This window comes from Cyanistes caeruleus, chromosome 21 (assembly GCF_971803275.1).
Source record: "Cyanistes caeruleus chromosome 21, bCyaCae1.hap1.1, whole genome shotgun sequence".
Lineage (NCBI taxonomy): Eukaryota > Metazoa > Chordata > Aves > Passeriformes > Paridae > Cyanistes > Cyanistes caeruleus.
In genome coordinates, this window is record NC_141721.1 from 558,569 (window position 1) to 584,459 (window position 25,891).

The following is a 25,891-nucleotide window of genomic DNA, read 5'->3' on the forward strand; positions in this document are numbered from 1 at the left end:
CACCTGTGCCTGACCACGGTGGGCTACACACGTGATGGATGTGTAGTGGGTGTGGATGTGGCGACACGCCCTGCCCCTGGGGCTGGCCTGGCATAGCTGGGGACACCAAGCTGTGTGGGGACACCAAGCTGTGTGGGGTCACCAAGCTGTGTGGGGACACCAGGCTGTGCGGGGTCACCAAGCTGTGTGGGGACAGCAGGCTGTGTGGGGACACCAAGCTGTGTGGGGACACCAAGCTGTGTGGGGACACCAAGCTGTGTGGGGACACCAAGCTGTGTGGGGACAGCAGGCTGTGTGGGGTCACCAGGCTGTGCGGGGTCACCAAGCTGTGTGGGGACAGCAGGCTGTGTGGGGACAGCAGGCTGTGTGGGGACACCAAGCTGTGTGGGGACACCAAGCTGTGTGGGGACAGCAGGCTGTGTGGGGACAGCAGGCTGTGCGGGGACACCAGGCTGTGTGGGGACACCAAGCTGTGTGGGGACAGCAGGCTGTGTGGGGACAGCAGGCTGTGTGGGGACAGCAGGCTGTGCGGGGTCACCAGGCTGTGTGGGGTCACCAAGCTGTGTGGGGACACCAGGCTGTGTGGGGACACCAAGCTGTGTGGGGACACCAAGCTGTGTGGGGACACCCGTGCTGGTCAGGGGTCGGTGAGCACGGCCCCATCGTCCCGTGAGCTCCGCATCCCCCCGGGCCGATTGTGCCCCCCGAGCCTCGCCCCCGGCCCCGACCGCGCCCTGCAGGCCCCGCCCACCGCACCGACCACGCCCGTGCCCCGCCCGCGCTGGCCCCGCCCCGTGCCCCCGAGGCCCCGCCCCCCGCGGCCGCGCAGGCGCGGTGGAGGCGCCGCGGTCCCGCCCGGAGCCGCAGCGGCAGCGGCAGGGCCGGGGGGGCCCGACCGGGGCTGCGGCCGCTCGGGGACCGCCAGCAGCACCGCCACAGGCCCGGCCCGGCGCGCCGCCGGCCAGCGAGCCTGCATGAGGTTGATGCTGCTGTGCTGCACCTGGAGGGACGAGCCTATGGGAGAGGACGAAGGTGCGTGACCCCCCGAGCCCCCCCGCCTGACTCAGCGCTTCCGCCGCCGCTCGGGCCCCGGGACCCCCCAGCCCGGTTCGTGCGGAGCCTCCTGCCGGCCTGCAGCCCCCCGCATCCTGCCCCGCATCCCCCAGCCAGCCTCACCCTTCCCACTGTCCCCGTGCCCCTGCATCCTCCTCTGCACCCCCACATCTTCCCTGTACCCCTAATTCAGCCTCCGTTCCTCACCCTTGTACTGACACCCAGCCTGCGTTCCACACCGCACCCCCAAATCTCCTCCGTCCTCCTTGTCAAGAACTTTTCCTCTGTGCATCCCTGCCTGCATCCCTGCCTGCATCCCTTCCTGCATCCCTGCCTGCATCCCTTCCTGCATCCCTTCCTGCACCTCCACATCCCCCCTGCATCCTCACACCTCCCGATCTCCCCCTGCACACCCCACGTGTCCGTCCTGCACCCCCAGGACCTCTGCAGCCACCCTGCACCCCTCTGTGTGTCCCCCGTTGATTCCCCAGGACCCCCCAGCACTCATCCTGCCATCCCCCCCTGCCCCCAGCACCCATCCCACAGCCTGCCATCCTCCCTGGATCCCTTGGGGCACCCATCCCGCCCCTCTCCACCCTCCCTGCCCCTCTGCCCCCCTCCTGCAGCCACCCTGTGCCCCCCATGGTGCCAGCCCTGGAGCCATGGATGCCACGACCTTGACCCGCTGTGGGATCAATGGCTGGGGGATGGAATTCACCACCCCGGGCAGAGGGATTTAATCCTGGCTGCTGCTGTGGGTGGCCGGGGCTGGCTGGGGTGACAGCCCTGTCCCCTTGTGTTCCCCTGGCTGCAGGGACCGACCTGCCAGTGTGTGCGAGCTGCGGGCAGGGCATCTACGATGGGCAGTACCTGCAGGCACTGAAGGCTGACTGGCACGCCGACTGCTTCAGGTGGGACCTGCCAGGGACACCGGGATGGCATCAGGGACACCGGGATGGCCTCAGGGACACCGGGATGGCCTCGGGGACACCGGGATGGCCTCAGGGACACCGGGATGGCATCAGGGACACCGGGATGGCCTCGGGGACACCGGGATGGCATCAGGGACACCGGGATGGCCTCGGGGACACCGGGATGGCATCAGGGACACCGGGATGGCCTCGGGGACACCGGGATGGCCTCAGGGACACCGGGATGGCATCAGGGACACCGGGATGGCCTCAGGGACACCGGGATGGCCTCGGGGACACCGGGATGGCATCAGGGACACCGGGATGGCCTCGGGGACACCGGGATGGCCTCGGGGACACTGGGATGCTCTGCAGGGACAGGGACAGTGCTCCCTCCCACTCTGCCCATGGCAGGGACACGCATCAGGCCATCACGGTGTCACTCACTGGAGCGTGGCTGTGGCTCCTGGCGCCCCTGGGGGTGCCCCAGCTGAGGCCAGGCCTGGCACAGGGATCTGCTGCCTGTCCCTCGCTGTCCCCTCCTGCTGGGTGACGGGGTGCGTGTGGCTGATGTCACCCGCCCCCCTCCCTCCGTTTCCTCTTTCACTTGAGCCCTCCCGGCAGCTCCAGTGGTTGGAGCCCCAAGCAGGAGGAGAAAGGGCCTGGCTCGGGGGGCACAGGGGTGGGGGCTGGGGGTGGCCAGGCTTGTCCCCGGGGTGTGTCCCTGTCTGGTGGAGGATGCTGGCGGCGGTGCTGAGGAAGAGCCGCGTCCTGAGCACCGGAGCCAGGTCAGTGGGAATGGGATTGAGGAGGGAGCGGGTCAGGGTGGGCTCTGGGGAGCCCCGGGGGGGGGCTCCTGTGTCCCCCATGCTTGGCTCCCCCTCTTTGGGCCGTCAGCCAGAGCGAAGCCGCTGCAGGGCCACAGCTGGATCCGGTCCCCCCATGGGTGAGCGGCTTCCGGCGGCGCTGGGCTCGCTGAAATCCCTCCTGCTTCTGCTCCTGCTCTTCCTCCTCTTCTCCCCCTCCCCTTCCCTTCTCCTCTGCTTCCCCTCCTTTTCTCTCTCCTTCTTCCCTGCTGCTCTTCCTCCCCCTCCTCCTCCTCCTTTCCTCCCCCGCCCCCAGCCCAAGGGAGGTTTTGTGCTTCGCCATGGGGTGGGGGAGTCCTCGCGCGGTGACGTCATGGGGTGGGGAAACTCCGCGCCGTGACGTCACCGCTGGTTGGTATTCCACCTGCATGGCCGGGGGCGGGTGGGGACTGCGACAGTCCCCGGGCACCCCGTGGGGACACCCTGCAGAGTGTCCTGCAGCAACCCCACACCCTACAGCATCCCCGTACTGCAAATCCCCTACAGAGATCCCCTACAGCATCCCTGTACTGCAAATCCCCTACAGAGATCCCCTACAGCATCCCCGTACTGCAAATCCCCTACAGAGATCCCCTACAGCATCCCCGTACTGCAAATCCCCTACAGAGATCCCCTACAGCATCCCCGTACTGCAAATCCCCTACAGAGATCCCCTACAGCATCCCCGTACTGCAAATCCCCTACAGAGATCCCCTACAGCTCCCCCTGCACCCCTTCAACCCCTCCCCAAGAGGATTGCCCACCTTGCAGCCCCCTGCACCCCTCCCTGCAGTCCCATATAGAAAAGCCTCTGTAGCCCCTCTCTGCACCCCCCAGCCACTCCCACACCCCCCACAAATCCCTTTTGTGCCCCCCTGCACAGTCTGATGTGCACCCCTGCTGCTGTACCCCAAAACTGGCAGGCCCCTCTGCACCCCCGGGCACACCCTGCTGCTGTCACCCCCTGCCACCCTCCAGCAGCCTCCCCCAGCCCCAGTGCCCCTTGTGGATTGTCCCAAGGCTGGCATGTCCCAAGGCTGGCACATCTGTCACCAGGGTGGGACATCCCTCTGTCCATGTTAGGGTGACATGTTCCTCTTGAACATGAGCAGGCTGTCACATCTGTGAACTGTGACAGATCTGTGACAGACCTGTGACCAGGCTGGCATGTCACCCTAGTCATGGATAGAGAGACATGGCCTTCTGTGTGTCTGTCACCAGGGTGGGATGTCCCTCTCATGACCAGGCTGCCACCCACGCCTGTGACCAGCCTGTCTCATCTCTCTGTGAGTCTGTGCCAGGCTGGCACATCTGTTACCGGGGTGGCATGTCTGTCACCAGTCTGCTGCATCGCTCTGTGTGTCATTGTCCAGGCTGCCACATCCATGCAGGGCTGGCACATCCCTCCTCATGCCTCTCCCTGCCCCACATCCCCTCCTCTGTCCACCCCAGCGTCCCCAAATGTCCCTGCAGCCCCACCCTGCACTGTCACCCCCAGAATCGCCTGCTGTCACCCTGGGACTGGTGACACATTGGTGCAGTGGCCCTGCAGCTGCGGAGGAAGTGGGAGAAGCAGCTTGCCCAGAGAGCTGTGGAGTGGGTGAGCTCTGGCTGTGGCCCAGGGTGACACTGGGGACGAGGTGACAGGGGGCTCCTGGTTGCTGCCACAGGTGCTGTGAGTGCGGGGCCTCCCTGTCCCACCAGTACTACGAGAAGGATGGGCGCCTGTACTGCAAGAAGGATTACTGGGCACGCTTTGGGGAGCTGTGCCATGGCTGCTCCGAGCAGATCACCAAGGGGCTGGTCATGGTGAGCACCACGGGGTCCCCAGGGGTGGGACACGGAGCCTTGTCCCCTGGCTGAGCTCCTGGGGAGCAGGGGAGGTGGGGAAGGGGTGCAGACCTCCAGCACCACTGGGTTTGGCTGGGGTGTCCTCTACATTTTAGGGGACCCTGGAGAGCCATGTTGGGGTTGGGGGATGCAGGGCAGAAGCTCAGGATGGTGGGAGGTGTTTTTACAGCCACCCCCAGTTTGGTGGCACTTCTGTCCCCACCATCCCATGGCTCTGCCTGCCCTTCCCACGGCCCCGGTGCACCCGTGGGTGCTCCCAGCCCCTTCCGAGCCCCGGCCCTGCCCTCGGTGCCTGGACAGGGGGTCCTGGGGCTGATGGCATTGCCCACAGGTGGCCGGGGAGCAGAAGTACCACCCCGAGTGCTTCAGCTGCCTCAACTGCCGCGCCTTCATCGGGGACGGGGACACCTACGCGCTGGTGGAGCGCTCCAAGCTCTACTGGTACGTCAGCTCTGGGGGGCTGGGGGGACACGTCCCCCGGTACCCCCACCCACCTCCTGCTCCGCTCCCCACAGCGGCCACTGCTACTACCAGATGGTGGTGACCCCGGTGATCGAGCAGATCCTGCCCGACTCGCCGGCCTCCCGCATCCCTCACACCGTCACCCTCGTGTCCATCCCCGCCTGCTCCGACGGCAAGCGCGGCTTCTCCGTCTCCATCGACCAGGGCTGCGGCAGCGAGCATCCCCGCACCGTGCGCGTCCGAGAGTGCGTCCCTGTCCCCTCCCCAGGGCTGGGACATCCCGCGCCCCTTCTGCCCCTGGGATCTGTCCCACAGACCCTTTAGGAGTGGGAGGAGGAGCGGTGGGGCTGGGCTGTCCCCATTGTCCTGGGGTGGCCTGTTGGGACCGTGGTGGCACTGCAGGGGGTTTGTGGGGGCTGTGCTGGTGTGTCCCATGCTGGCATTGCCTCGTTTGCCAGTGGGCTGTGTGTCCCTGTGTGTCCCTGTGTGTCCCTGTGTGTCCCCGTGTGTCCCCGTGTGTCCCTGCGTGTCCCTGTGTGTCCCCGTGTGGTTGGGGTGGCTTGTGGAGACTGTGCCATCACGTCCCTGTCCATGATGGAGGGTGACAGTGGGGTCTGACACAGCTGTTGGGAGTGTCCCAGCACACCCCCCTGATGGTGACAGTGTTGGGGGTCTGACCCCACTGTCCCCAGGGTGGACCCGGACTGCATCAGCCCTGACATGAAGAACTCCATCCACGTTGGTGACCGCATCCTGGAGATCAACGGGACCCCCATCGGCCACGTCCCCCTGGACGAGGTAGGGTCCCCCCGCCACACCCCAGCCAGCCCCGCTGCCACCATGTCCCCAAACCCACCCCACCGTCACTTCCTTCTGCAGATCGACCTGCTGATCCAGGAAACGAGCCGCCTGCTGCAGCTGACCATCGAGCATGACCCCCACGAGCCCCTGGGCCGGGAGCCAGGGCTGGCGGGCAGCCCCCTGCCCGCCCCGTGCAGCCCCCTGCGCTCGCCAGCTCCCGTGCCCTGCGGGGACCCCGCTGCCATGCGCCAGCGCGCTGTCACGTAAGGCCACCCCCTGCCCCTGCTCCCGCTGGGCTCCCCCACACGCTCACCTGTGTCCCTCCGTCCCGCAGGAGGAGCTGCAGCACGGACAAGTCCCCGGGCTCGGGCTCCGTGGGCTCCCCCGCGTCCCAGCGCAAGGACATCGGGCGCTCCGAGTCCCTGCGCGTCGTGTCCCGCGCCCACCGCATCTTCCGCCCCTCCGACCTCATCCACGGAGAGGTGCTGGGCAAGGGCTGCTTCGGCCAGGCCATCAAGGTGGGACGGGGGCACGGGCGTGGGGGTCTCGGCTCCCCAGGATGGAGGGGGTGGCTGAGTCCCTGCGCTCCCGGCCAGGTGACGCATCGGGAGACGGGCGAGGTGATGGTGATGAAGGAGCTGATCCGCTTTGACGAGGAGACTCAGAGGACCTTCCTCAAAGAGGTGAGGTCCCCATCCTTAATCCCCCAGGCTGGGGGGACACGAGGGATGGGTCTGTCTGGTCCTGGCCCCACCTGGGCACAACCCCTTGATATGGGTGACTGAGCCCCGTGGGTGCAGCTCTGTCCAGGGGGTGTGGGAGCCGTGGGGTGTCACGGACGGGGCTGGGGGGTCTCCTGCAGGTGAAGGTGATGCGCTGCCTGGAGCACCCCAATGTGCTCAAGTTCATCGGGGTGCTCTACAAGGAGAAGAGGCTCAACTTCATCACAGAGTACATCAAAGGGGGCACCTTGAGGAGCCTCATCAAGAGCATGGTGAGCACTGGCGGGGGGCAGCTTGGTCCCTCACCACCCCACAGCCCCAGTGGGGCTGGGGGACCCCTCTTCCTTTTCCATTCCCTGGCAAATTCCCCCTCCTGTCCCCCAGGACAGCCACTACCCCTGGAGCCAGCGGGTCAGCTTCGCCAAGGACATCGCTGCTGGCATGGTGGGTGCCACCATGGCATGGGTGGATGGGACAGGTGCTGGTGGGTGGGGGGACCACGGCGTGGGGGTGCCCCTGCTCTCAGCCCACCCTTCCCACAGGCCTACCTCCACTCCATGAACATCATCCACCGTGACCTCAACTCTCACAACTGCCTCGTGCGGGAGGTGAGTCCCACCTTGGTGCTGGCCTCCCCTGGCCTGGCTGGGGCTCTCGGTCCCCTGGTGCTCCCTCGGGCCTCACCCCTTCCTGTGCCCCCCAGAACAAGAGTGTGGTGGTGGCTGACTTTGGGCTGGCTCGGCTGATGGTGGACGAGAAGAACCAGCCCGAACATCTCAAGAACCTGAAGAAACCGGACCGCAAGAAACGCTACACGGTGGTGGGGAACCCCTACTGGATGGCCCCCGAGATGATCAATGGTGAGGGGAATGTGGGCAGCCAGGGCTCTGTCCCCAGGCAGGGGATGCTTGGTGGGGCAGGGCCAGGACGTGTGACATGGCCCTGTGTCTGCAGGGAGGAGCTACGATGAGAAGGTGGACATCTTCTCCTTCGGCATCGTCCTGTGCGAGGCAAGTGCCGCTGGGGTCTGACATGGGGGCCGGGGTCCTCATGGTGTTTGGGGTCACTCCCCCAAGGTTGGGGTGTCCCTCTTGGGGTTGGGTTGTTTACTCTCCACCGTAGGGTTGGAGTCTGTTCCCTTGGGCTTGGAGTCCTCGTTGTGTTTGGGTTCCCCTCCAGGTTAAAGTTCTCGCCCTTGCAGTTGGGGCCTCTCCCCTTTGGTTAAGGGTCTCCCCACTGGGGTCTCCCCCTTGGGGTTGGGATTTCTTGATTTTGTTTGAGCTCCCTCCTGGGGCTTGGACATGTCCCCCTCGGTGCTTTGGGGTCCCGGTTGAGGGCTGAGGTGTCCCCTTGGTGCCGAGCCCGCCCTGCTGCCCGCAGATCATTGGCCGGGTGAGCGCTGACCCCGATTACCTGCCCCGCACCACCGACTTCGGCCTCAACGTCCGGGGCTTCCTGGAGCGCTACTGCCCCCCTGCCTGCCCCCCCAGCTTCTTCCCCATCGCCGTCTGCTGCTGCGACCTGGACGCCGAGAAGCGGTGGGTGATGGAGCCCCCCGGGGTCCGTGGGGCAGGGGACGGGGGGGGGACAGAGCCGGCAGAGCTGCCACGTGTCCCCCTCGTCACTCAGGCCGTCCTTCGCCAAGCTGGAGCAGTGGCTGGAGACGCTGCGCATGCATCTGGAGATCCACCTGCCGCTGAGCTCGCAGCTGGAGCAGCTGGACCGAGCCTTCGGGGAGGCGCACCGGCGGGAGGGGGGCCCGCCCGCGCCCCCGCGGTAGAGCCCCGGCCCGCGGCCCCCGGCACTCACGGGAGAAGGAGCTGTGCCCGCCGCCAGCCGCTCCTGGGGCTGCCCCAGCCCGGGGCTGGACCCCCGGGCCCCCACCCTGCTGCCCACCCCGGGGAGCCGGCTCTCCCCGGGGCCGCATGGCCCTGGGCACCCGCACGCTGTAGCTCTGACCGCCGGGACCAGCCCGGGCACCGCGGGGAGCGTCCCCGTGCCCGCACCCCAAAGGCTCAGCTCCCCTTTGCACAGCGGGGCTGCCCGGCCAGAGCCGCGGTGCCTTGGCTTTCGGTGAACTTGCACTGCGCACGGGAGGGACCCTGCGGCACCCTCGTAGCGACACCCCCGCCCTCGGCCGGCCCCTGAGCTGCTCCTGCGGCACCCCCGGCCGAGAGAGGGGTCCTGGGGGACACCCCCGTGGTGCGGGGACGGGCACGGGGTCCCTGCTGCCCCCACGCCTCTGCTGCCCCGACTATGCAGCCCTGGGATGGCTCCAGAGGGACGTGGGGCTGTGGCTCATCCCGGTCCCCCTGCCCCGGGGGGCCCAGGGGGTTGCGCCACGCGGTGCTTTTCATGCTCTTTATTCAGGTTCATTTTTCTGTAAGATATTTAAAGAGAAGAGTTTGTATTATTTTTTCATACAACGTAGCGTTTGCCATTTGTCACTGCCTCGGTTCTGCTTTCCCAAAGGGATCAAACTGTGAAGTCTCTCCGTGCACTTTTGCCCGGGAAGTCCAAGGCAACGTCCTCTGCGGAGGCGGGAAGGGAGCTCAAACTGTGATGTACCCCGAGCCGTGAGTCAATAAATCCTTCCCCGCTCGCTGCCCAGCCTGTTGGCCATCGCTCGCCTCCCCCGGGGGGGCTGGGAGCTCCTGGGGAAACTGAGGCAGGAGGGGACGGTCTCTCTGGCCAGGGTGAGGCTGTGGCACTGGCTGTGGTGGCACCCACCAGCTCGCTCACCCCCGTGGGGACAGTGCTGTAGTCACCCTTTGTGCTGTCCCCACCCCACCGTGGGTACCCGCAGCCCTGGGACTGGTGCCATCCCTGCCTGTGTCACCAGGGTCCCCAAGCCCTGTGTCCCCCGGTGGCCGCTGGCACACCAGGGTGGCGACAGGCAGGTGACGGAGCCGTGCAGGAGATCGGTGCCCTGGAGCTGCTTTGCCTTCGGTGTAAAGCCAGCCCGGGGAACAGTGCCCGTGCTGGGGAGCGGTCAGGACAGCCAGCCTCCACAGGGATGTGCTGAGATGGAAAAGGATTCCTGGGATCCCCCCAAGGCACCGAGCTCCATAGGGATGTGTGGAGCTGCAGAGGTCACAGGGGTGTCCAGCTCCATGGGGACCTGGGCTCTGCTCCCCATCCCTGGCCACAGCAAGACTCATCCCACATGAGGATTTTCCAATGCAGGCAATGGAATCTGGGATCCATTTGGGATCTTCTGGAACCCTTTCCACCTCAGCTCATCCCTCTTTTGAGCCAGAGGCTGGACAGGAAAAATCCTGGTGATGCTCCCTCCTGCATCTGGCACGTGGCTCTGCAGGGTGTCTGCGGTGGTTGACCCTGTCCCCAGAGCCATTTGTGTCCCCTGGGTACAGGATCCCTCCCTCTGGCTCAGGAACAGGGGCTTTGTGTGGTCCTGGAGCAGCCTGAGCCCTCCCTCCGTGATTTGGTGTCGCTGTCACAGCTCCCCTCTGCACCTGGGCTGGGATAGGAGCCACCTCCTTGGGTCACACGTGTCACCTGGTGGCTCCATGGGGAACCTGCAGAAGCCCAAAACCCTGGTGGAACTCTGAGGCCAATGCTGGGGGGTCAGTACCTGTCTGCCTCAAGTTCCCCCATAGCTGGAATGGGCTGTGGGACATGAGGATGTGAAGGGCTGGCACTGCAGCTCCTGTCCCCACTCTGGTGACCTCTGTCACCTGACAGGTGAGGCTGGCCAAATCCTCCAGAAAGGCAAGAAAATCCCATGGGACACAGTTCCCACCTCATTTGCCAGCAATTTTTGTAAATTTATAGATGTGGCATTTATAAACACAGCCCTGGGAATGTGGGTCTGCCTTCCTGCCCCTCTCTGCCAGCTGGGGACACGGGGACATCCCTGACACAGCTGCTGGGTGGGGCTCCAGAGGGGCAGGTAAGTGATGGGTGAGTGATTGCCCAGTGCCAGCAGGGCCCCAGGCAGGACCAGGGATGGGCAGCATCGACTGGTGAGTCCTTTGTGAGGTATCTTTGTGAGGTGAGTGACACCTGAGGAGCTGTGGGAAGGTTCAGTCCCAGGAGGGGAGGGGACCTCGTGTGGGCAGGGTGTCTCAGCCATCCAAACACACCTGGGCTCATGGGTTTGGATGGCTGTGGCACCGTCCCCACCTCTGTGACACTGTTCCCATGTCCAAACCCCTCCGAGGGGCTGGCACTGCCTGGACATGGGCAATGAGGACCCTCAGAACCCCCAGGCCCCCCTACTCTGAGCCAGAGCTCCCTGCAGAGACAGCCCAGGGAGGCTTGGGGAGTTGTGGGACCCTGATGTGTGAGTCTAGGGAACCCCTGTGCTTGGGTTTGGGGAGCTGGAAGACCCTGGCATGTGGATTTTGGGTTTGGGGGACCCCAGATGGTGGGTTTGGGGCTACTGGCTGCCCTGTGAAACAAGCACAGGGAGCAGCCCAGGCATGAACAGCCCTTCTGGGCTCAGACCAAGGGGAAGAGGCCAAAGGCAGGAGTTACACCCCAGGTTTTCAGGGTCCACCCTGAACAGAGACCCCCTAACCCACTCATCCCTATCTGGAGCAGATCTTGGGGAGCACCATAGGGTGCCTGATGTGGTTTATCCTTTCCACAGTGTGAAAAATGAGTTTATTCTGAGCTTGGAGCGTGGCTGCTTTGGAGAGTGGAGAGCAGAACTTGTGCTCTGGTGGCTTTGGGGATGGACCCCTGGGGTTTGTCCCCTGGGATGTGTCACTGGGAGCAGCAGCGAGGGGCACTGCTCCACTCAAGGTGATCCTCGGCCCAGCCACAGCGCCGGGAGGGCCCCAGAACGGGACCTGTTGCAAGAGAAAGAGCTCAGAATAAAGGTTCTCACGGTGGGTGCAGGGAAGCATCCAAACATGTGACCTCTGACCTGCCAGCAGTCGAGGACAGGACGGACCCCCAGCTCCATCCCATGCCTGGCTGACACCCTGTGGTCTCCGTGACCCCAAATCTTCATCCCTGCCCCTCCTTGGAGCCCTGCAGGGCAGCCGGAGCCCCAGGCCTGTCCCGATGCCGGCTGGGGGCAGGGGCAGCGGGCAGGCAGAGAAGAGGTTAAGCTCCCCACGCCCACCGGATGCAGCATCCTGGGCTGGGCTCTTTCCATCTTGTTTTGGTTTGGAGGAATAAAAGCTTTGGCAGCAGCAAAGCCGCTTCCCAAAATAACTCAGCCTCCCATGGTAATTACAGAGCTCTGGGCCCCGGTAGTGAGCGGAGACTTCCCAGCCGGGCCGGGGCCGGGGATCTGCTGCTGCCGGCCCGAGGAGCCCCGCTGTGCCTCGGGGACCTTGGGGACCTCTCCAGCCGTGCCACCCTCCCTGGGCATCTCCATCGCTCCCCGTGCGTCACCTCCAGACAGAACGTGCGGCCCCCGTGTCCTCTCCCGCTCCGCGGCTGATCCCTTCAGCTTTTAATGCTCTCTCAAGCCCAGGTTGCAGCTCCTCGATGGGCACTGGGCTACCGGAGCGAGCCCGTGGCAAGCGGGGTGGCTGCTGCGGGCTGGGAACAGGCGGCTCCCGGGGGCAGTGCCCGGCTGAGCCCGGCAGTGCCCGCCCGCCCCGCGGGGCTCCGTGCGCTCCTTGAAGGGCAGGGCCAGCCCGGGCCCAGCTCCTGGAGCCCCCGAGCCCCTAATCCCCGGTAATCCTGGAGGAAAGCGCTGCCTGGGGGGATTAGGGATGTAAACAGCCACCCTCACCTGCCTGCCCCTGCCTGCCCCCGCCTGCCCTCTGCCCGCTCCCTCCAGCCGGCCAAGACGAGGTGCTGGGAGAGCAGGATCTCTGCCGGAGCCCGGACACGGTCGAGCTGGCTCCCGGTGCTCTCTGAGGCTGTGCTGAGCATGTTGTGGTTATTTATTGGAATAAAGAGAATGCGGAGCCATCTGGACACAGCCTGGATCTATAACGACGGAGGGAAAGAGATTCCAGGCAGTGACAAGGTTGGGGACAAGGCTGAGACGCTTCTTGTGGAGCCACACAGCTTCAGTCAGAGCCTGACTGGGGTTGGATCCGTCTTTTCCTCCTGGGGAGTTACCCCTGGGGTTTTTCATGGGCAGGGAAACTGAGGCAAGGGAGGAGAAGCCCATGAGAGGGAACGCATGTGACCTCGCCATCTCCCTGGCTTGGAGAGAGCCTGAGGTGGGACAAGGACAGTCCTGAGGAGCAGCTGGGCCGCGACACTGAAGTTTGGCGAGGGCTGAGCTCTGCCAGCTGCTCGCCACGGGGAGCGGCCACCGCGGCCAAGGCTTCCCCTGCCCCTTTCACGGCCGGAACACGAGCGCGGTGCCAGCATCCTCCCTGCCCCGGGGACACGGGGACACAGCCGCGTGCCACTGCCACTCACGTGGGCTCGGGGGCATCCCGGGAAGGCGCTGCCATCCCTGGGGTGGGATGGGGACAGGGGCACAGCCAGCCGCGTGTCCGGGGTCCTTTGGCAGCCCACCAGCCAGGGGCAGCATGGCCCAGCAGCACCCCGGAAACCTTCGGGAGGGGGAGACAGGCTGGGGTTGGGTGAGCCAGTGCAGCTGCCGGTCCCTGGTGCCCAGCAGCTGATGAGGGATGTGTGGTGCCGGGGTGTTTTCCCAGGACCGAGCACCCCCTGAGTGGTGCCCGGTGCACCCAAGAGCCAGTGGCTGGTGTGGAGCCCAGTGCCTCCTGTGCAATACCTGCAGGGCAATGCCCGGTGCTGGTGGCACTGCCAGGAGGTCACTCACCGTCACAGGGGCCATTCCCCCTCACTTGCACCAGTGACGGGCTCTGGGGCCTTACAGCCGCTGCCTGCCAGTGCCCAGTGCCCAGTGCCCAGTGCCCAGTGCCCAGTGCCCAGTGCCCAGTGCCCAGTGCCCAGTGCCCAGTACTGGTGCCCTGCACCCCGTGCACCCTCTCCCTGCTGCAGCATCTTGTTCCTGGTGCTGGAGCCTGTGCCTGGTGCTCCTGCCCTGTGCCACCACCACGGTGCGGTTCCTGGTGCCCGCTGAGAGCGGCCAGAGCCGGTGCCCGGCCCCGGTGCCCGGTGCCAGCTGCCGGAGCGAGTGCCTGGGGCCGGTGCCAGGTATTGATGGCAGCGCCGAACGCCAGTGGATGCTGGTGCCCAGTGCCCGGCGCTGGTGCCCAGTGCGTGGTGCCAGTGCGTGGTGTGCGGTGTCTGGTGCTGCTGCCGGGTGCCCGCTGCTGCTGCCGGTGCCCGGTGTACGATCCTCGGCCCCGCTGCCGGTGCCCGTGCGCGGTGCCGGCCGCCGATGCCGGTGCCGGGCACTGATGCCGATGCCGGTGCCGGTGCCCGGTGCCGCTGTCGGTGATGCCGAGCGGCCGCCCCGCCCGTCCCCCCGCCCGCCCCGCCCCGGGGCCGCCCCCGCCCCCGCCGCTGCTATTTCTGCTAATCCGCGGCGGGGCCCGGCCGTGCTCATCGGCAGCCGCCGCTCCCGGACGGCGCCCGGCGCCGCAGCCATGGTAAGGCCGGCGCGGCCGTGGGACCGGCCCGGCCCGGGCTGCCCCGCACGGCGGCACGGGCCCGCTCCCGCAGCCCCGGGCCCGCTGCCCTCGGTGAAGGTGACGGTGCGCGGGGGCGGAGCGGAGCGGGGCCGCCGGTGCCGCAGCGGAGCGCGGGGGGGACACGGGCGGTGGGGCAGCACCTGCCGGGCCTCGGCCGGCGGCAGCCCCGGGGCACGCGGGGGGGCCACGGGCCCTTCAGCGGGGAGGGCAGAGCCGGGAGCGTCACCTGCGTGTCCCCCTGTCCTGCGCTCCCTCTCTGTGTCCGTGCGTGTGCGGCGGGAGCTACTCTGGCGCGGCTCCGTGCCGAGCATCGGTCCCCAGCTCTTGGCAGGTCCCCGGGCTGCGGCGCTGGTGGCACTGCCAGCCTGGCCGGGCCCTGGGCCGGGACCGTCACACGCACCGAGCCGGTTCTGTACTCACCGGCAAGGTCCAGAGCCTCCACTGGCATTCCCAGCCCGCGACGGCTCGTTCTGCATCTCCCGTTCTGCATCTCCCGTTCTGCATCTCCCGTTCTGCATCTCCCGTTCTGCATCTCCCGTTCTGCATCTCCCGTTCGGCCTCGCTCCCCCGCGGTGGTGGCAGGTCCCCAGGAGCCGCTCGGCCGGGCCACGACTCCGCGGGGACCTCGGGCTGTGTCCAGGCTGGGGATGAGGACGGAGGGGGCCGCGGCTCGCGTGGCACCGGGTTGTGGCCGCTGGGACAAGCGGCCCCGGCGGGGAGCGCTGCGGCCGCGCTGCCCCGGCAGCCGCCGTGGGAACCAGCCCGGCACATTCCTCCGGAGCTGGACGCAGTGAAACCAGAGAGGAGGGCGGCTGGCGGAGCGTGTCGCAACGGAGCGCCTTCCCGACAGGCTCCAGGCTGTGGGTTTGGGATGCACACAGCAGCCTCGGAAACATCGCGGGGGGGACAGCGGTCACAGCTGGGGACCGGGGACAGCTGCGCTCCCTCGCCCTGCACGTGGGCTGAGCTGGGGCTGGAGGTGCTCCACAAGGACACACAGAGGCAGAGCCGGTGCCCCTGCCGCAAACACCACATCCCTCTGTCCCCAGAGCAGTTCCCAGCTGGCCCGGAGGAGCAGCGTGAGCGCTCCCCACCCTCCGCCCACCCCACTGTGAGTGGGTCAGATCTTGCCCAGCCCCACGAGCCGAGATGCCGCCTGGTTTCCAGCCTGAACAGGCCTCGCTCTCATGTCCCGGCTCACAGGGAGCCGCTGCTCATGGTCCCATCCTGGGCTCCCCACTCAGGTGCTTCAAGCTGGAGAATTCCCTGCGGGAGGGGGACTGGAGCTGCTGCACCGCGGGCTGTGGCTCCCATCCCCCGTGCTCAGCTGCCTGTCCCCTGCCCAGAGCAGGGACCCACACCACGGCCTGCCTCCCACCCGGCAGCCTGCTGCTCTTGGAGCTGCCGGCAGACTCAGTTTCCCATCTGGAATGCTGCTGATGGGTGGGGTGGCAGAGCTGGGGGTACCCTGATTCTCCGGCCGGAGCATCCCGTTCATCCAGAGGCGGGGCCGAGCAGGCACAGCCCAGGTCCTGTATCCCTGGGAACGAGCTGGCCTGCTCCTGGCAGCGCTCGGCCTCGCCGGGGGCTCGTCCTGCCTGGAGTTCGTGCCTTTGGCACAGCGTTTGTGCCTGGGATGCTCAGCCACAGTGACACAGCGGCTGTGCCGAGGGTGGCATCGTGGCTGTCACCTTTAGAGGGCTTGGGAACGCCTCTGTCAGGCAGGCGAGAGAGACAACACCTCTCCGGGACGTTCCCGTCCTTTCCCTGCAGAGCAGGCTGGGAGAACACCTCCCGTGGCGATGCGGGACCCGCGGAACGATGCTCAGGGGCAGGCGCTGCCTTTCCGAGGTCAGGCTGTGCCCTCCGCCCCCGTGTCCCCCCGGGCTGTCCCCGAGAGGGGACGTGCGATGCGCGGTGACAGCGCGAGTGGCGCCCGGCTGTGAGGGCACTCACCCAGTGTAATCTGCTTACCGGGGCACCGGCACAGCCCCGGGCTCTCGCCCCGTCAATCCCCGCTGCTGCCGGGATTGCCGAGCCCGGGCGCTTGGAAAGCGGCCGAGCGACCCTGGATCGCTCCTGAGCTGCTCTGATGCATCTCGACACGCATCGAGGTGAATCACCGTCCCTGGTGACCTCGAAGTGACAGCTGGGGAACCCTGGCCACCACCCACGGCTCCTCCTGGGGCACTGTTAACCCTTCGCCTCCCGGGGATGGGCCGGGAAAGCCGGGGAGGGAATGCTGGAGCTTCTGCCTGGGATGCCTGTGGTGGGCAGCGTCCCTGCTGCTCCCAGTCCAGGGCTGGGTCCTTCCCAGCCAGGCCCAGCTCGAGCAAAAGCTTGGAGCCACGCGGGGAATCTTTGTCAGGTGCAAAAGTGGGGGAAAACTGCATTTCTGACCTCAAAGAGGCTCTGGAGCCCTGCTGGGGGATGCTCCAGGTGGACATCGGGAGTAGATGTGGTGTGCGCTGGGCTGGAGGGCCATTCAGTCCCGGGACGGAGGGAGTTTTGTCCCGGGATGGTTTTTGTCCTGGGCCAGAGGTGTTTCCAAGGACCGAGCATCCTCCTGGGCTGCAGCCAGTCTGCGTGTTCAGGCCAGGGGTGCCGGTGGTGCTGCTGCTGCTGGTGGTCCTGCAGCCCCCCCAGGACCTCCTTGAGCAATGATGGCTGATCCTTGAAATCTCCACAGCCGGGAGATGGGAGCTGGGTTTGGCTGTGCCCGGGGGTCCCTGTCCCCTCCCGTGCCCCTCGCGGGGGCCGTGCCTGGCTGCTGGAGCCTGCCCAGGGTGGAGTTATGCTAATGCTGCTCCCCAGCCCTCGGCACAGCCGGTGCCACTCGGCATCTTCTGCTGGCCACGGGCGACACCGGCTGTGCCATGGCCACCTGCCCCGAGCTGCAGCCTGGGCAAGAGGTACGGGGGCAGCGCCCGTCCCCGGCGGGGCCTGAGACGGGGCAGAGGGGGCGGGGGGCACGGAGCATCCCGGTTCTGCGGATCAGCTGCCACAGCTGACCCTCCGTCCCTGGGACAGCCCTGTCGGGGGCTGCACTTGCTGCAGGACCCCCAAGGATGCGGCGCAAACCTCGGTGCCGCGGCGCTGCCGAGGTCATCGGCTTCGCCGGGGGTGGGGGGCGAGGGCGAGCCCCAGAATGCTGGAGCCCCAAGGGACGGAGCGGCAGCAGGGCTGGAAGCGCTCGCCGCTGGTGGTGGCATCACCTCCCATCCCCGGGTGTCCCCGGCCGGGCTGTGCTGCCCCGAGGTCCCCCAGGTCAAGGGCGGTGAGGAAGAGGATGCTGCGGTCACACAGAGCACCGGACACACCGGACCCTGGGGCAGAGGGGAGCACGGGGGTCCCCCAGCTGTTCCCCAGCTGTCCCCCAGCTGTCCCCCAGCCTGGCCCCGTGGTGCCGGTGCCGGTGGCCGCGGGGCAGCGGGGCCGGGAGTGCGAGCGCTCAGCCCCGGCAGCGCCGTGACCTTGTTTCCAGCCCGTTAATTCCGCGCATCTCGGCCGGCAGCGAGCGGGGGACACGGCGCAGGGGAGGGAGGACACGTGTCCCCATGTCCCCACGGGGGGATGTCGCCTCGAGCCCCCGGCTGGGGGGACACCGACCCGAGCCGCGAGCCTGCAGGGTGACGGGCTCCCCCGGCCCCTCTCCTTTGGGGTCTCACTGCCCGTGGGGCTGGGGTCGCCTGGCGGTTGCCCTGGGACCTTGGGGACCCTGCTGAGAGCTGGGCTTGGTAGCACGGGAGCCGCTGCCGGACGTGCCCTCGGGAACGCGTCTCCTCGAACGGGATGTGGAGCCATCCCAACCCCGGCGGCCCCGACCCTGCCCCAGCCCCGCCACCCGCCGGTGCTCGGGGGCAGCTGTGCCTGTCGTCCCCGGCCCCTGCCGGGAGGTGTCGGGGTCCTCGGCAGGGTCCCCTGCCCTGGCTGTCTCCTGGGACCGAGGGGAGCCCCCATGGCCCGTGCTGGCACCCTGTGAACGGGCAGCGGGAGGGGGCACGGGCATCTGGGGACCCCTGCCCACCATCTGCCTTCCCCTGGCTGCTGCCCAGCTCAGGTCACCCCCCAACTGCTCTTCATCTCTTCTTGGTGTCTCTGCCTCGTCCCGGCCCCCTCCCTGTCCTCCTGGCAGGCCATGGGGCGCGGGGGGGTCCTGGCTGCCCCAGAAGACCCCGAGGAGCGGCGGGGTGCCCAGGGGGAAGGTGCCCACCCCTGTCCCCCGGAGTGCCAGGAGCTGCCTGCCGTCCCCACGCCGCAAGTCGTAAGCGCCCGAGCTGCGAGGAACCACGGCTGTCCCCACTGCCATCCCCCGGCTGTCCCCCGGCTGTCCCCGGGCTGGTGGCTGGTCCCCTGGGGTGGCCGTGTCCCGTCTCTTCTCCCATCCCTGCCACCTCTAGGCTGCATGTGTCTGGCTGCTGCGGCTCGGGGGCTTGCGAGGCTGAGCCGGGCGGTGCCATCTCGGGCTGGCACTGCCACCACCACTGTCACCTCCTCCCTTGGTCCCCAGATAAAGCGTTTCCTGAAGGAGGACTCGGACGAGGCTGAGCTGACCCAGTTCCTCCGGGACTGCCCGCCAGCTGACAGCTCCAGGAAGGTGGAGGCTGCCGAGAGCCGGCGGGAGCCTGGCCACCCCCTGGGCAGTGTGGCCAGGGTCCCCCCGGACGAAGGCAGTGACGACAGGGACAGCAGGATCTTCTCCCGCTCCCGGCCCTCGGATTTCCAGCAGCACATCGCCGCCCCCCCACCCCCCAGCCCCAACCGCCCGCGGAGCCCCTGGGGGCAGCTGGACCCCTACGACTCCTCCGAGGTGCGGGATGTGGCCGTGGGGAGGGGGGACACACACGTGGGGCGAGGGGCTGCGGGACTGAGGACGTTCCCATCTCGTGAACGCAAAGGTTTGGGCAGGCACTGCTCACCCCTTGGAACTGCAGCCCTGGGAATCCCTTTGCGGGATTAAGGGGGGCTTTCCAGGGTGGGAAGTGGGCTGGCGGTGGCCCTGTCCCACGTCCCCTCTGCCCTCTGCAGGATGACAAGGAGTACGTGGGCTTTGCCACGCTGCCCAACCAGGTGCATCGCAAGTCGGTGAAGAAGGGCTTCGACTTCACCCTCATGGTGGCAGGTACGGGGGTCCAGCCGGCCTGGGGGTGCTGACCCCACTCTGGATCCCAAACACCCTGGACTGGGGACGGGGGAACACTGGCTGCCCCCCTCATCTTTGTCCTGCTTTCTCAGGGGAATCCGGGCTGGGCAAATCCACCCTGGTCAACAGCCTCTTCCTGACGGACATGTACAGGGACCGCAAGCTGCTCAACGCTGAAGGTCAGGGGGGCACTCACGGCCCGGAGGGGTGGCCTGGGGGACCTGGGGAGTGGCAGAGCGCAGGGATGCTCCTGAGGGCTGCAGCCCCTCTCCCTGCCCAGCCAGGCTGCCCTGGAACAACACGTGCTGTGTTGCCAGCTGCTGGCAGTGGTGAGCCCCCTGCCCGGGATGGGAACCCCCCATGGGGACTTTATTTCCACAGGGAAAACAAGCCCTGGCTTGGCTGGAGCTGCAGCATTTCTGGGAGGCTGGGGACAGTCAAGGCTTGGGGCACAGTGCCAGTTCAGCTGCAGCCAGTTTTTGAATAAAAATGGGCCAAACTTGCCCAAATCCCCAGGAGTTCGAGTTTGTGTTTTTTTATTTGTTTCTACTGCTTGGAGTGAAAGCCAAAACACATAACACAGCAGGAGCATCCTCGGGGCTGCAGGGACATGGAGGGTCCTGGGGTGAAGGGGCACGTGCAGGCTGGAGCTGTGGGGTCACCTGAAATGCTCCTGCAGCAAGACCCAGCCCCAGCAGGGCCCTGAGCTGAGCTGGGGTCCTGGAGTGGCCGTGGCACAGCCATGGGACGGGTGGACATCCATGGGGACCAGAGCATGGAGCATCCCCTCCTGGGCTGCAGCAAGGCGTGTGGCAGGGCTGCTCCAGCTGGGTCACCCAGCCCCCAGGGTGAGGGATGACACCTGGGGGTCACAGCGTGTCCCCATGTCACCTCCACCCTTCCTGGTGCCCCCCGGTAACGCGTCCCTCCCCACAGAGCGCATCACGCAGACGGTGGAGATCACCAAGCACGTGGTGGACATCGAGGAGAAGGGGGTCAAGCTGCGCCTGACCATCGTGGACACGCCGGGCTTTGGGGACGCCGTCAACAACACCGAGTGGTGAGTGCCATGGGGTGGGGACTGTCCCCAGGGTCTGGATGGTGAGTGCCATGGGGTGGGGACTGTCCCCAGGGGCTGGGATGGTGAGTGCCATGGGGTGGGGACTGTCCCCAGGGGCTGGGATGGTGAGTACCATGGGGTGGGGACTATCCCCAGGGTCTGGATGGTGAGTGCCATGGGGTGGGGACTGTCCCCAGGGGCTGGGATGGTGAGTGCCATGGGGCAGGTGTCTCCCCAGGGCGGGCACCCCGTGGTGGGTGGGATGCCCATGGTTCACTGGGCTTAGGTGCTGAGCCGTGGGAGGCGTTGAGCTGGGGCTCCCCAGAGGACTCGGTGTCACCTCGCTGTCCCTGCAGCTGGAAGCCGGTGGCTGACTACATCGACCAGCAGTTCGAGCAGTATTTCCGTGACGAAAGCGGCCTCAACCGGAAAAACATCCAGGACAACCGAGTGCACTGCTGCATCTACTTCATCTCGCCCTTCGGCCACGGGTACGGGCCCTGCCCGCGCTGCCAGGGGCTGGCCAGGGGCTGAGAGGGACAGGGCTCACCCCGCTCCCCCCGCAGGCTGCGGCCCCTGGATGTGGAGTTCATGAGAGCCCTGCACCAGCGCGTGAACATCGTGCCCGTGCTGGCCAAAGCTGACACCCTCACCCCCGCCGAGGTGGAGCGCATGAAGAATAAGGTGAGGAGAGCTGTCCCAGCAGGTCCCTGGGCACGGGGGTGCCCTGGGTCTCCATCCATCTCCTGCCTGGAATTTGTCCTGGAGCGTTTTCCAGGCTCGCAGCACTGTAGAGGACCATGTTGTCCCCATGGCCACCAAGGACACACTTGCCAGGGGCTCAGCTGAGGGCTGGAAGGACGGGGGGTGTCCATGACATCTGGTGTGGGGGGAACAGGCTTTTGGGGGCCATTGGCCCTGTGTGGTGCCTCCCACGCCCTCAGGGGCTGTTTGCCTCCAGATCCGGGAGGAGATCGACCACTACGGAATCCGCATCTACCAATTCCCTGAGTGCGACTCGGACGAGGATGAGGAGTTCAAGCTGCAGGACCAGGCGCTGAAGGTGGGTCTGGCTCCCCCAGCTCCATCACTGGAGGGGCAGAGCCCCATGGCTGGGAGGACATGTCACCCTAGGGAACCTGCAGGACTCTTGGGGCCACACAAGCTCTCCAGCATGGAGGGGCTGGCACATATCTCACTACCCAGACACGTCACCAAGGTCCCACGGGTGACACCTGCAGCTTGGGATGGAGCTTGGGTGGAGAAACCCATGCCACGACCTCCACTGTCCCACTGGGGCTCTCCACAGCTGGGCCTGTGGGGTATCTTGGCCAACGGGTGCTGGACACAGCGAGGAGGGCACATGGAGGGATGGGGGTGGGTGGGGGTCACGGCAGGGCCCTGCTCACCCCCCGCCCTTGCAGGAGAGCATCCCCTTCGCCGTCATTGGCAGCAACACGGTGGTGGAGGCCAAGGGCCGGCGCGTCCGCGGGCGCCTCTACCCCTGGGGCATCGTGGAAGGTAAGGCTGGGGACAGGGACATGGTGTCCCCCGGCAGCCCCCGGACCCCCCGGCCCCCTGACCCCTGACCCCCTCCCCGCAGTGGAGAACCCGTCCCACTGCGACTTCGTGAAGCTGCGCACGATGCTGGTGAGGACGCACATGCAGGACCTGAAGGACGTGACCCGGGAGACGCACTACGAGAATTACCGCACGCAGTGCATCCAGAGCATGACCCGCATGGTGGTCAAGGAGCGCAACCGCAAGTACGGGCCGGGCTGGGGCCGGGCTGGGGCCGGGCTGGGGCCGGGCTGGGGCCGGGCTGGGGCCGGGCTGGGGCCGGGCTGGGCGGGGGCTCCTCGCCTTGGGGTGACCCCAGGCACAGCGAGCGGCTCAGGGCTGTGCCAGGCTCCGTGCTGGGGAGCCCCGCTGGGCTGGGGGGTCCTTCCTGTGCCCCTGGGCTGGGAGTGCCTGGGGGTGCTCCAGCAGTGAGGGGCACCCTGTGACCCCGGGGTGGATGGGGGCACTCACCAGAGGGGGACCCTGCATCTCCCCAGGGCTGGGGTTGGTTTGAGGGGTGTGTTCCAGCAGTGACGGGGACCCCGTGTGTCCCCAGGGCTGGGGCTGGGGCCCGGGGTGTGCTCTGGCAGCAAGGGGGACCCTGTGTCCCCTCTGAGCTGGGTGTGTCTGGGGGATGCCCCAACACGGAGGGGGTCCTTGCATCCCTGCAGGCTCAGGTGCCACAGCAGGAGCCCAGCAAAAGCCGGTGCTGGGGCTCTGCTCGTGGATCAGCCGAATTAAAGGCCCCCAAATCCCCTTTAGCCACCCCGAGGTGCTGGGGCAGCTCCCCTAGGCAGGGTCCCGGGTGGGACCCTCCAGTCGGGGGTCGGAGCAGTGTGGGAGTGAGTGGAGGCTCTGTGGGTCCCGGGGGGCTGGAGCCGTGCTCTGGGGGGCTGCCTGTGGCTGTAGGCACCTCTCCAGGCACCTCTGAGCGTCTGTCCCTGTGTGCCCCGGGCCAGGAGCCATCCCTCCGTGCTGAGGCTGTGCTGCGGGGACTGCTCTGCCGACTGAGCCGGGACCTGCCCCCCCTGCCGCCCCCGGCCCCTCTATAAAGTGTTTGTTGGTACCCAACGCTGTCTTGGTCCTTCTGTGCCTGCTCAAGGGCCAGGCAGCGGCTCCTGGGGCGAGCCAGCCCCGTGGCCACCCACTCCGGCCCTGTGGCCACCCACTAGTGTCCCGCACAGGCTCCCCTTTGGGTGTCGAAGGACACCGTGTGTCACCCCGGGGTCACCCCGGCTCAGCCAGGTTTGGAGGATGTCACTGTTTGGTGGCACTGAGCCCCCAAGGCTGCCCAAGGGAAGGGGTCGTGCTGCCCTCCCGGGGATGCGGTTTTGGGGTGCTGAGAGCCTCTGCTGCTCACCCCATTGCTGGTGCCCGGCTCCAGCCTGGTGTGGCTGCCAGGGCTGGCAGGAGCTCCACGTGCTTCCCCCACGGTCAGAGCCCAGAGAAGCAGCTCTGACCTCCCTGAGCGGCTCCCAAAGCCCGGCACGGCGGGGCAGGGCTGGGCTGGGGGCGATGGCTGGGCTGGGGGCGATGGCTGGGCTGGGGGCGATGGCTGGGCTGTCAGGATGGGCTGGCAGGGATGGATGGGCTGTCAGGATGGGCTGGCAGGATGGGCTGGCAGGGATGGATGGGCTGGCAGGGATGGATGGGCTGTCCTGCCCGTGCCCACCCGTGCCCATCGCCCCTGGCCCGCAGGGGCCGCGCTGGCCGCGGCACGGGGCAGCACTCGTGTCCCCGCGGGGGCTGGCGCTGTCCCGGCCCTGTCACCCGCTGGGGTGGCACGTGGCATCCGCGGGGACCCGCAGAGCTGGTTCCTCCCAGGGCCGCGGGCACGGAGCTGCCATCGACCCGCGCCGTGCCCGGGGCTCCGGGGGATGCTCGCGGCTCTCCCCAGCACGAATGGCCTCGAATGCGGGCAGAGCTCGGGAAAAGGGGGTGCAGCATCCCCGGGGCTCGCAGGGCAGGGAACGCCTGGAGAGCTCGTCCTGAGACAGGGGGACAGAGGGGAAATGCCGAGGTTTTGGTGTTTTAAAGCAGCAGGGCAAATACTGGCCCAGGAAAGCCCAGCTCCAGTGGGATTCTCCCCAAAACGGGAGGGCCTGGGTCCCCCCTTGGCTGGTGCATGGCAGGTTGAGGGTGCTGAGGTTTGGGGGGTGCCTGGTACTGCTCGCATGTCCCTTGCCAGGGAAAAGCCGCTCTGGTGGTGGCCATAGGGCCCAGGGGCTGTGCAGGGGGTGCCGGGGACTGCAGGGCTCGGGACATCCGCGGGGGAACATCCCCGGCACCCTCACCTCCTCTCTCTGCCCGCAGCAAGCTGACCCGGGAGAGCGGGACAGACTTCCCCATCCCCGTGATCCCCCCGGTGCCGGACATGGAGACGGAGAAGCTGATCCGGGAGAAGGATGAGGAGGTGAGTGTGGGGCGGGCTGAGCCCCCAGCCCCGCTCCCTCCAGCCCCGGCTGTGTGTGATAGCACAGCCGTCGGGATGTGATGGCACAGCCTTCCTGCAGCATCCCAACCAGCAGGGGCTGGAGCTGCACGCAGGGGTAGCCGCTGCCCCAGCTCCTGGCCATCCCGGTTTGTCCGGGATGCTCAGCACGGGAGGTGCGTGGCTGGGGCTTGGCACCATCCGCGATCCCGGCTCTGCTCCCTTCCAGCTGCGGCGGATGCAGGAGATGCTCCAGAAGATCCAGAAGCAGATGAAGGACTCGCACTAGCCCGTCCCTCCTCCTCCTCCTCCTCCTGGCCCCGATCAGAAATGTTTACATCACGCTCCACCCGCCCGGCCCCGCTGCCAGACTCGGTACCAACACCCACCCACCACCTTAAGCTGTGGCATCGCCTTATCCAACAGCCCAGTGCCCGCGGGGACACGAGGGGACACGAGGGGACACGAGGGGACACGAGGGGACAGAGCACCCAACCCGGGGTCCCCTGCCCTCACTGGCAACAGCTTGGTCCCCCGAGCTTTGGTTTCCCGTTTCTCCACAGCTCTGGGGAGGGCCCTGGCCAGCCTGGTCCCCACAGTGTGTCCCTTGTCCCCGTGTCACCCCGGGCTCCCTGCTTACAGCCTTTATGCTCAGCTTGGCCCTGGCCTAAGAGGAAAGGGGGGCACTGGTGCCACCCCCCAGCTGCCCCCCTCTGGGGGACAGGGCTGTTCCCCTGGCCTCGGCTCCTGGGGACCACAGGGGACAGAGGGACAGCCACCATCCTGCTCCGTGCCAGCACCAGTGCAGGGGGACTGAAGCTGTCAGCGTCCAGCCCTGTGTCCTCACCCTGTCCCCACTGAGTGACAGCAGGGCTCTGGCATGGGGAGCAAAGGGAACCAGTGTCCCCAGGGAAAACCCCTTGAACCCCAAATCAGAGGCTGGGCACCCCAGCCCGCCGTGATGTTGGCCCTGTAAAGCAATAATGAGTGTCCTGTGCCCGTGGCACCTCTCACCCCATGGCAACAGCACCGGCCCCGGCTGGAATTCCGGCCCCTGCTGCCTCTTGCTTGTCTGTGGTGTCCCCGTGTGCCCAGGATGTCCCTGTCCCTGCTGCTCCTTGGCACAGCAGCCCTGCGTGTTCTCCAAGGATATCCTCGTCTGTGCTGCTTCCCAGTGAAGCAGTGCTGTGTGTCCCCTTGTCCCCATGGTGTCCCCATGGTGTCCCCATGGTGTCCCCACGGTCCCCAGCCTGTCCTGGTTGCTGTTGCTGCCCTACAGAGCACTGCAGCTTGTCCCCCCCAGGACTGCCCCATCTGTGTTGCTTTCCCACAGAGCTATGTTGCATCCCTGTGTCCCCCAGGATGTCCCCAGCCGTGTCCCCACCCTGCAGGGCTCTGTGTAATGTCCCTGTGTCCCCCAGGATGTCCCCAGCCGTGTCACCACCCTGCAGGGCTCTGTGTAATGTCCCTGTGTCCCCCGGGATGTCCCCAGCCGTGTCACCACCCTGCAGGGCTCTGTGTAACGTCCCTGTGTCCCCTGGGAT

General features: G+C 67.0%; 2 protein-coding genes across 4 annotated transcripts; both read left to right on the forward strand.

Moving 5' to 3' along the window:
• The first annotated feature begins 886 nt into the window (after positions 1-886).
• Positions 887-8,546, forward strand: LIMK1 (LIM domain kinase 1). Its single transcript, XM_086858951.1, has 16 exons — positions 887-1,032; positions 1,868-1,964; positions 4,480-4,618; positions 4,992-5,101; positions 5,176-5,367; positions 5,815-5,920; positions 6,002-6,186; positions 6,258-6,441; positions 6,520-6,606; positions 6,786-6,917; positions 7,030-7,089; positions 7,188-7,253; positions 7,349-7,505; positions 7,600-7,655; positions 8,026-8,183; positions 8,275-8,546. The coding sequence occupies exons 1-16, from the start codon at positions 975-977 to the stop codon at positions 8,423-8,425; spliced, it is 1,938 nt and encodes a 645-aa protein (XP_086715077.1). The 5' UTR covers positions 887-974; the 3' UTR covers positions 8,426-8,546.
• Positions 8,547-16,937: 8,391 nt separating this feature from the next.
• SEPTIN4 (septin 4) lies at positions 16,938-24,734 on the forward strand. Of its 3 annotated transcripts, none has more exons than XM_086858953.1 (12): positions 16,938-17,065; positions 18,664-18,963; positions 19,182-19,275; positions 19,389-19,475; positions 20,233-20,356; positions 20,713-20,847; positions 20,923-21,040; positions 21,318-21,419; positions 21,781-21,877; positions 21,960-22,122; positions 24,230-24,329; positions 24,577-24,734. In XM_086858953.1, exons 1-12 carry the CDS (start codon positions 17,030-17,032, stop codon positions 24,634-24,636), a joined length of 1,416 nt encoding a protein of 471 aa, XP_086715079.1. In that variant the 5' UTR covers positions 16,938-17,029; the 3' UTR covers positions 24,637-24,734. The 3 variants fall into 3 exon arrangements, with proteins under 3 accessions (XP_086715079.1, XP_086715080.1, XP_086715078.1); XM_086858952.1 differs by lacking the exon at positions 16,938-17,065 and adding an exon at positions 18,200-18,417; XM_086858954.1 differs by lacking the exon at positions 16,938-17,065 and having other exon boundaries at positions 18,137-18,963.
• The last annotated feature ends 1,157 nt before the right edge of the window (positions 24,735-25,891 follow it).

What these genes read in the sequence shown, in the direction of transcription:
- LIMK1 (XM_086858951.1), top strand. Translation starts at nt 975, where the DNA reads ATGAGGTTGATGCTGCTGTGCTGCACCTGGAGGGACGAGCCTATGGGA. An exon ending in TGGCACGCCGACTGCTTCAG is followed by an intron (nt 1,965 to 4,479) that starts GTGGGACCTGCC and finishes TTGCTGCCACAG; the next exon opens with GTGCTGTGAGTGCGGGGCCT. An exon ending in ACAACTGCCTCGTGCGGGAG is followed by an intron (nt 7,254 to 7,348) that starts GTGAGTCCCACC and finishes TGTGCCCCCCAG; the next exon opens with AACAAGAGTGTGGTGGTGGC.
- SEPTIN4 (XM_086858954.1), top strand. Translation starts at nt 18,292, where the DNA reads ATGGGGCGCGGGGGGGTCCTGGCTGCCCCAGAAGACCCCGAGGAGCGG. An exon ending in ATCTCGCCCTTCGGCCACGG is followed by an intron (nt 20,848 to 20,922) that starts GTACGGGCCCTG and finishes CTCCCCCCGCAG; the next exon opens with GCTGCGGCCCCTGGATGTGG. An exon ending in TCCGGGAGAAGGATGAGGAG is followed by an intron (nt 24,330 to 24,576) that starts GTGAGTGTGGGG and finishes GCTCCCTTCCAG; the next exon opens with CTGCGGCGGATGCAGGAGAT.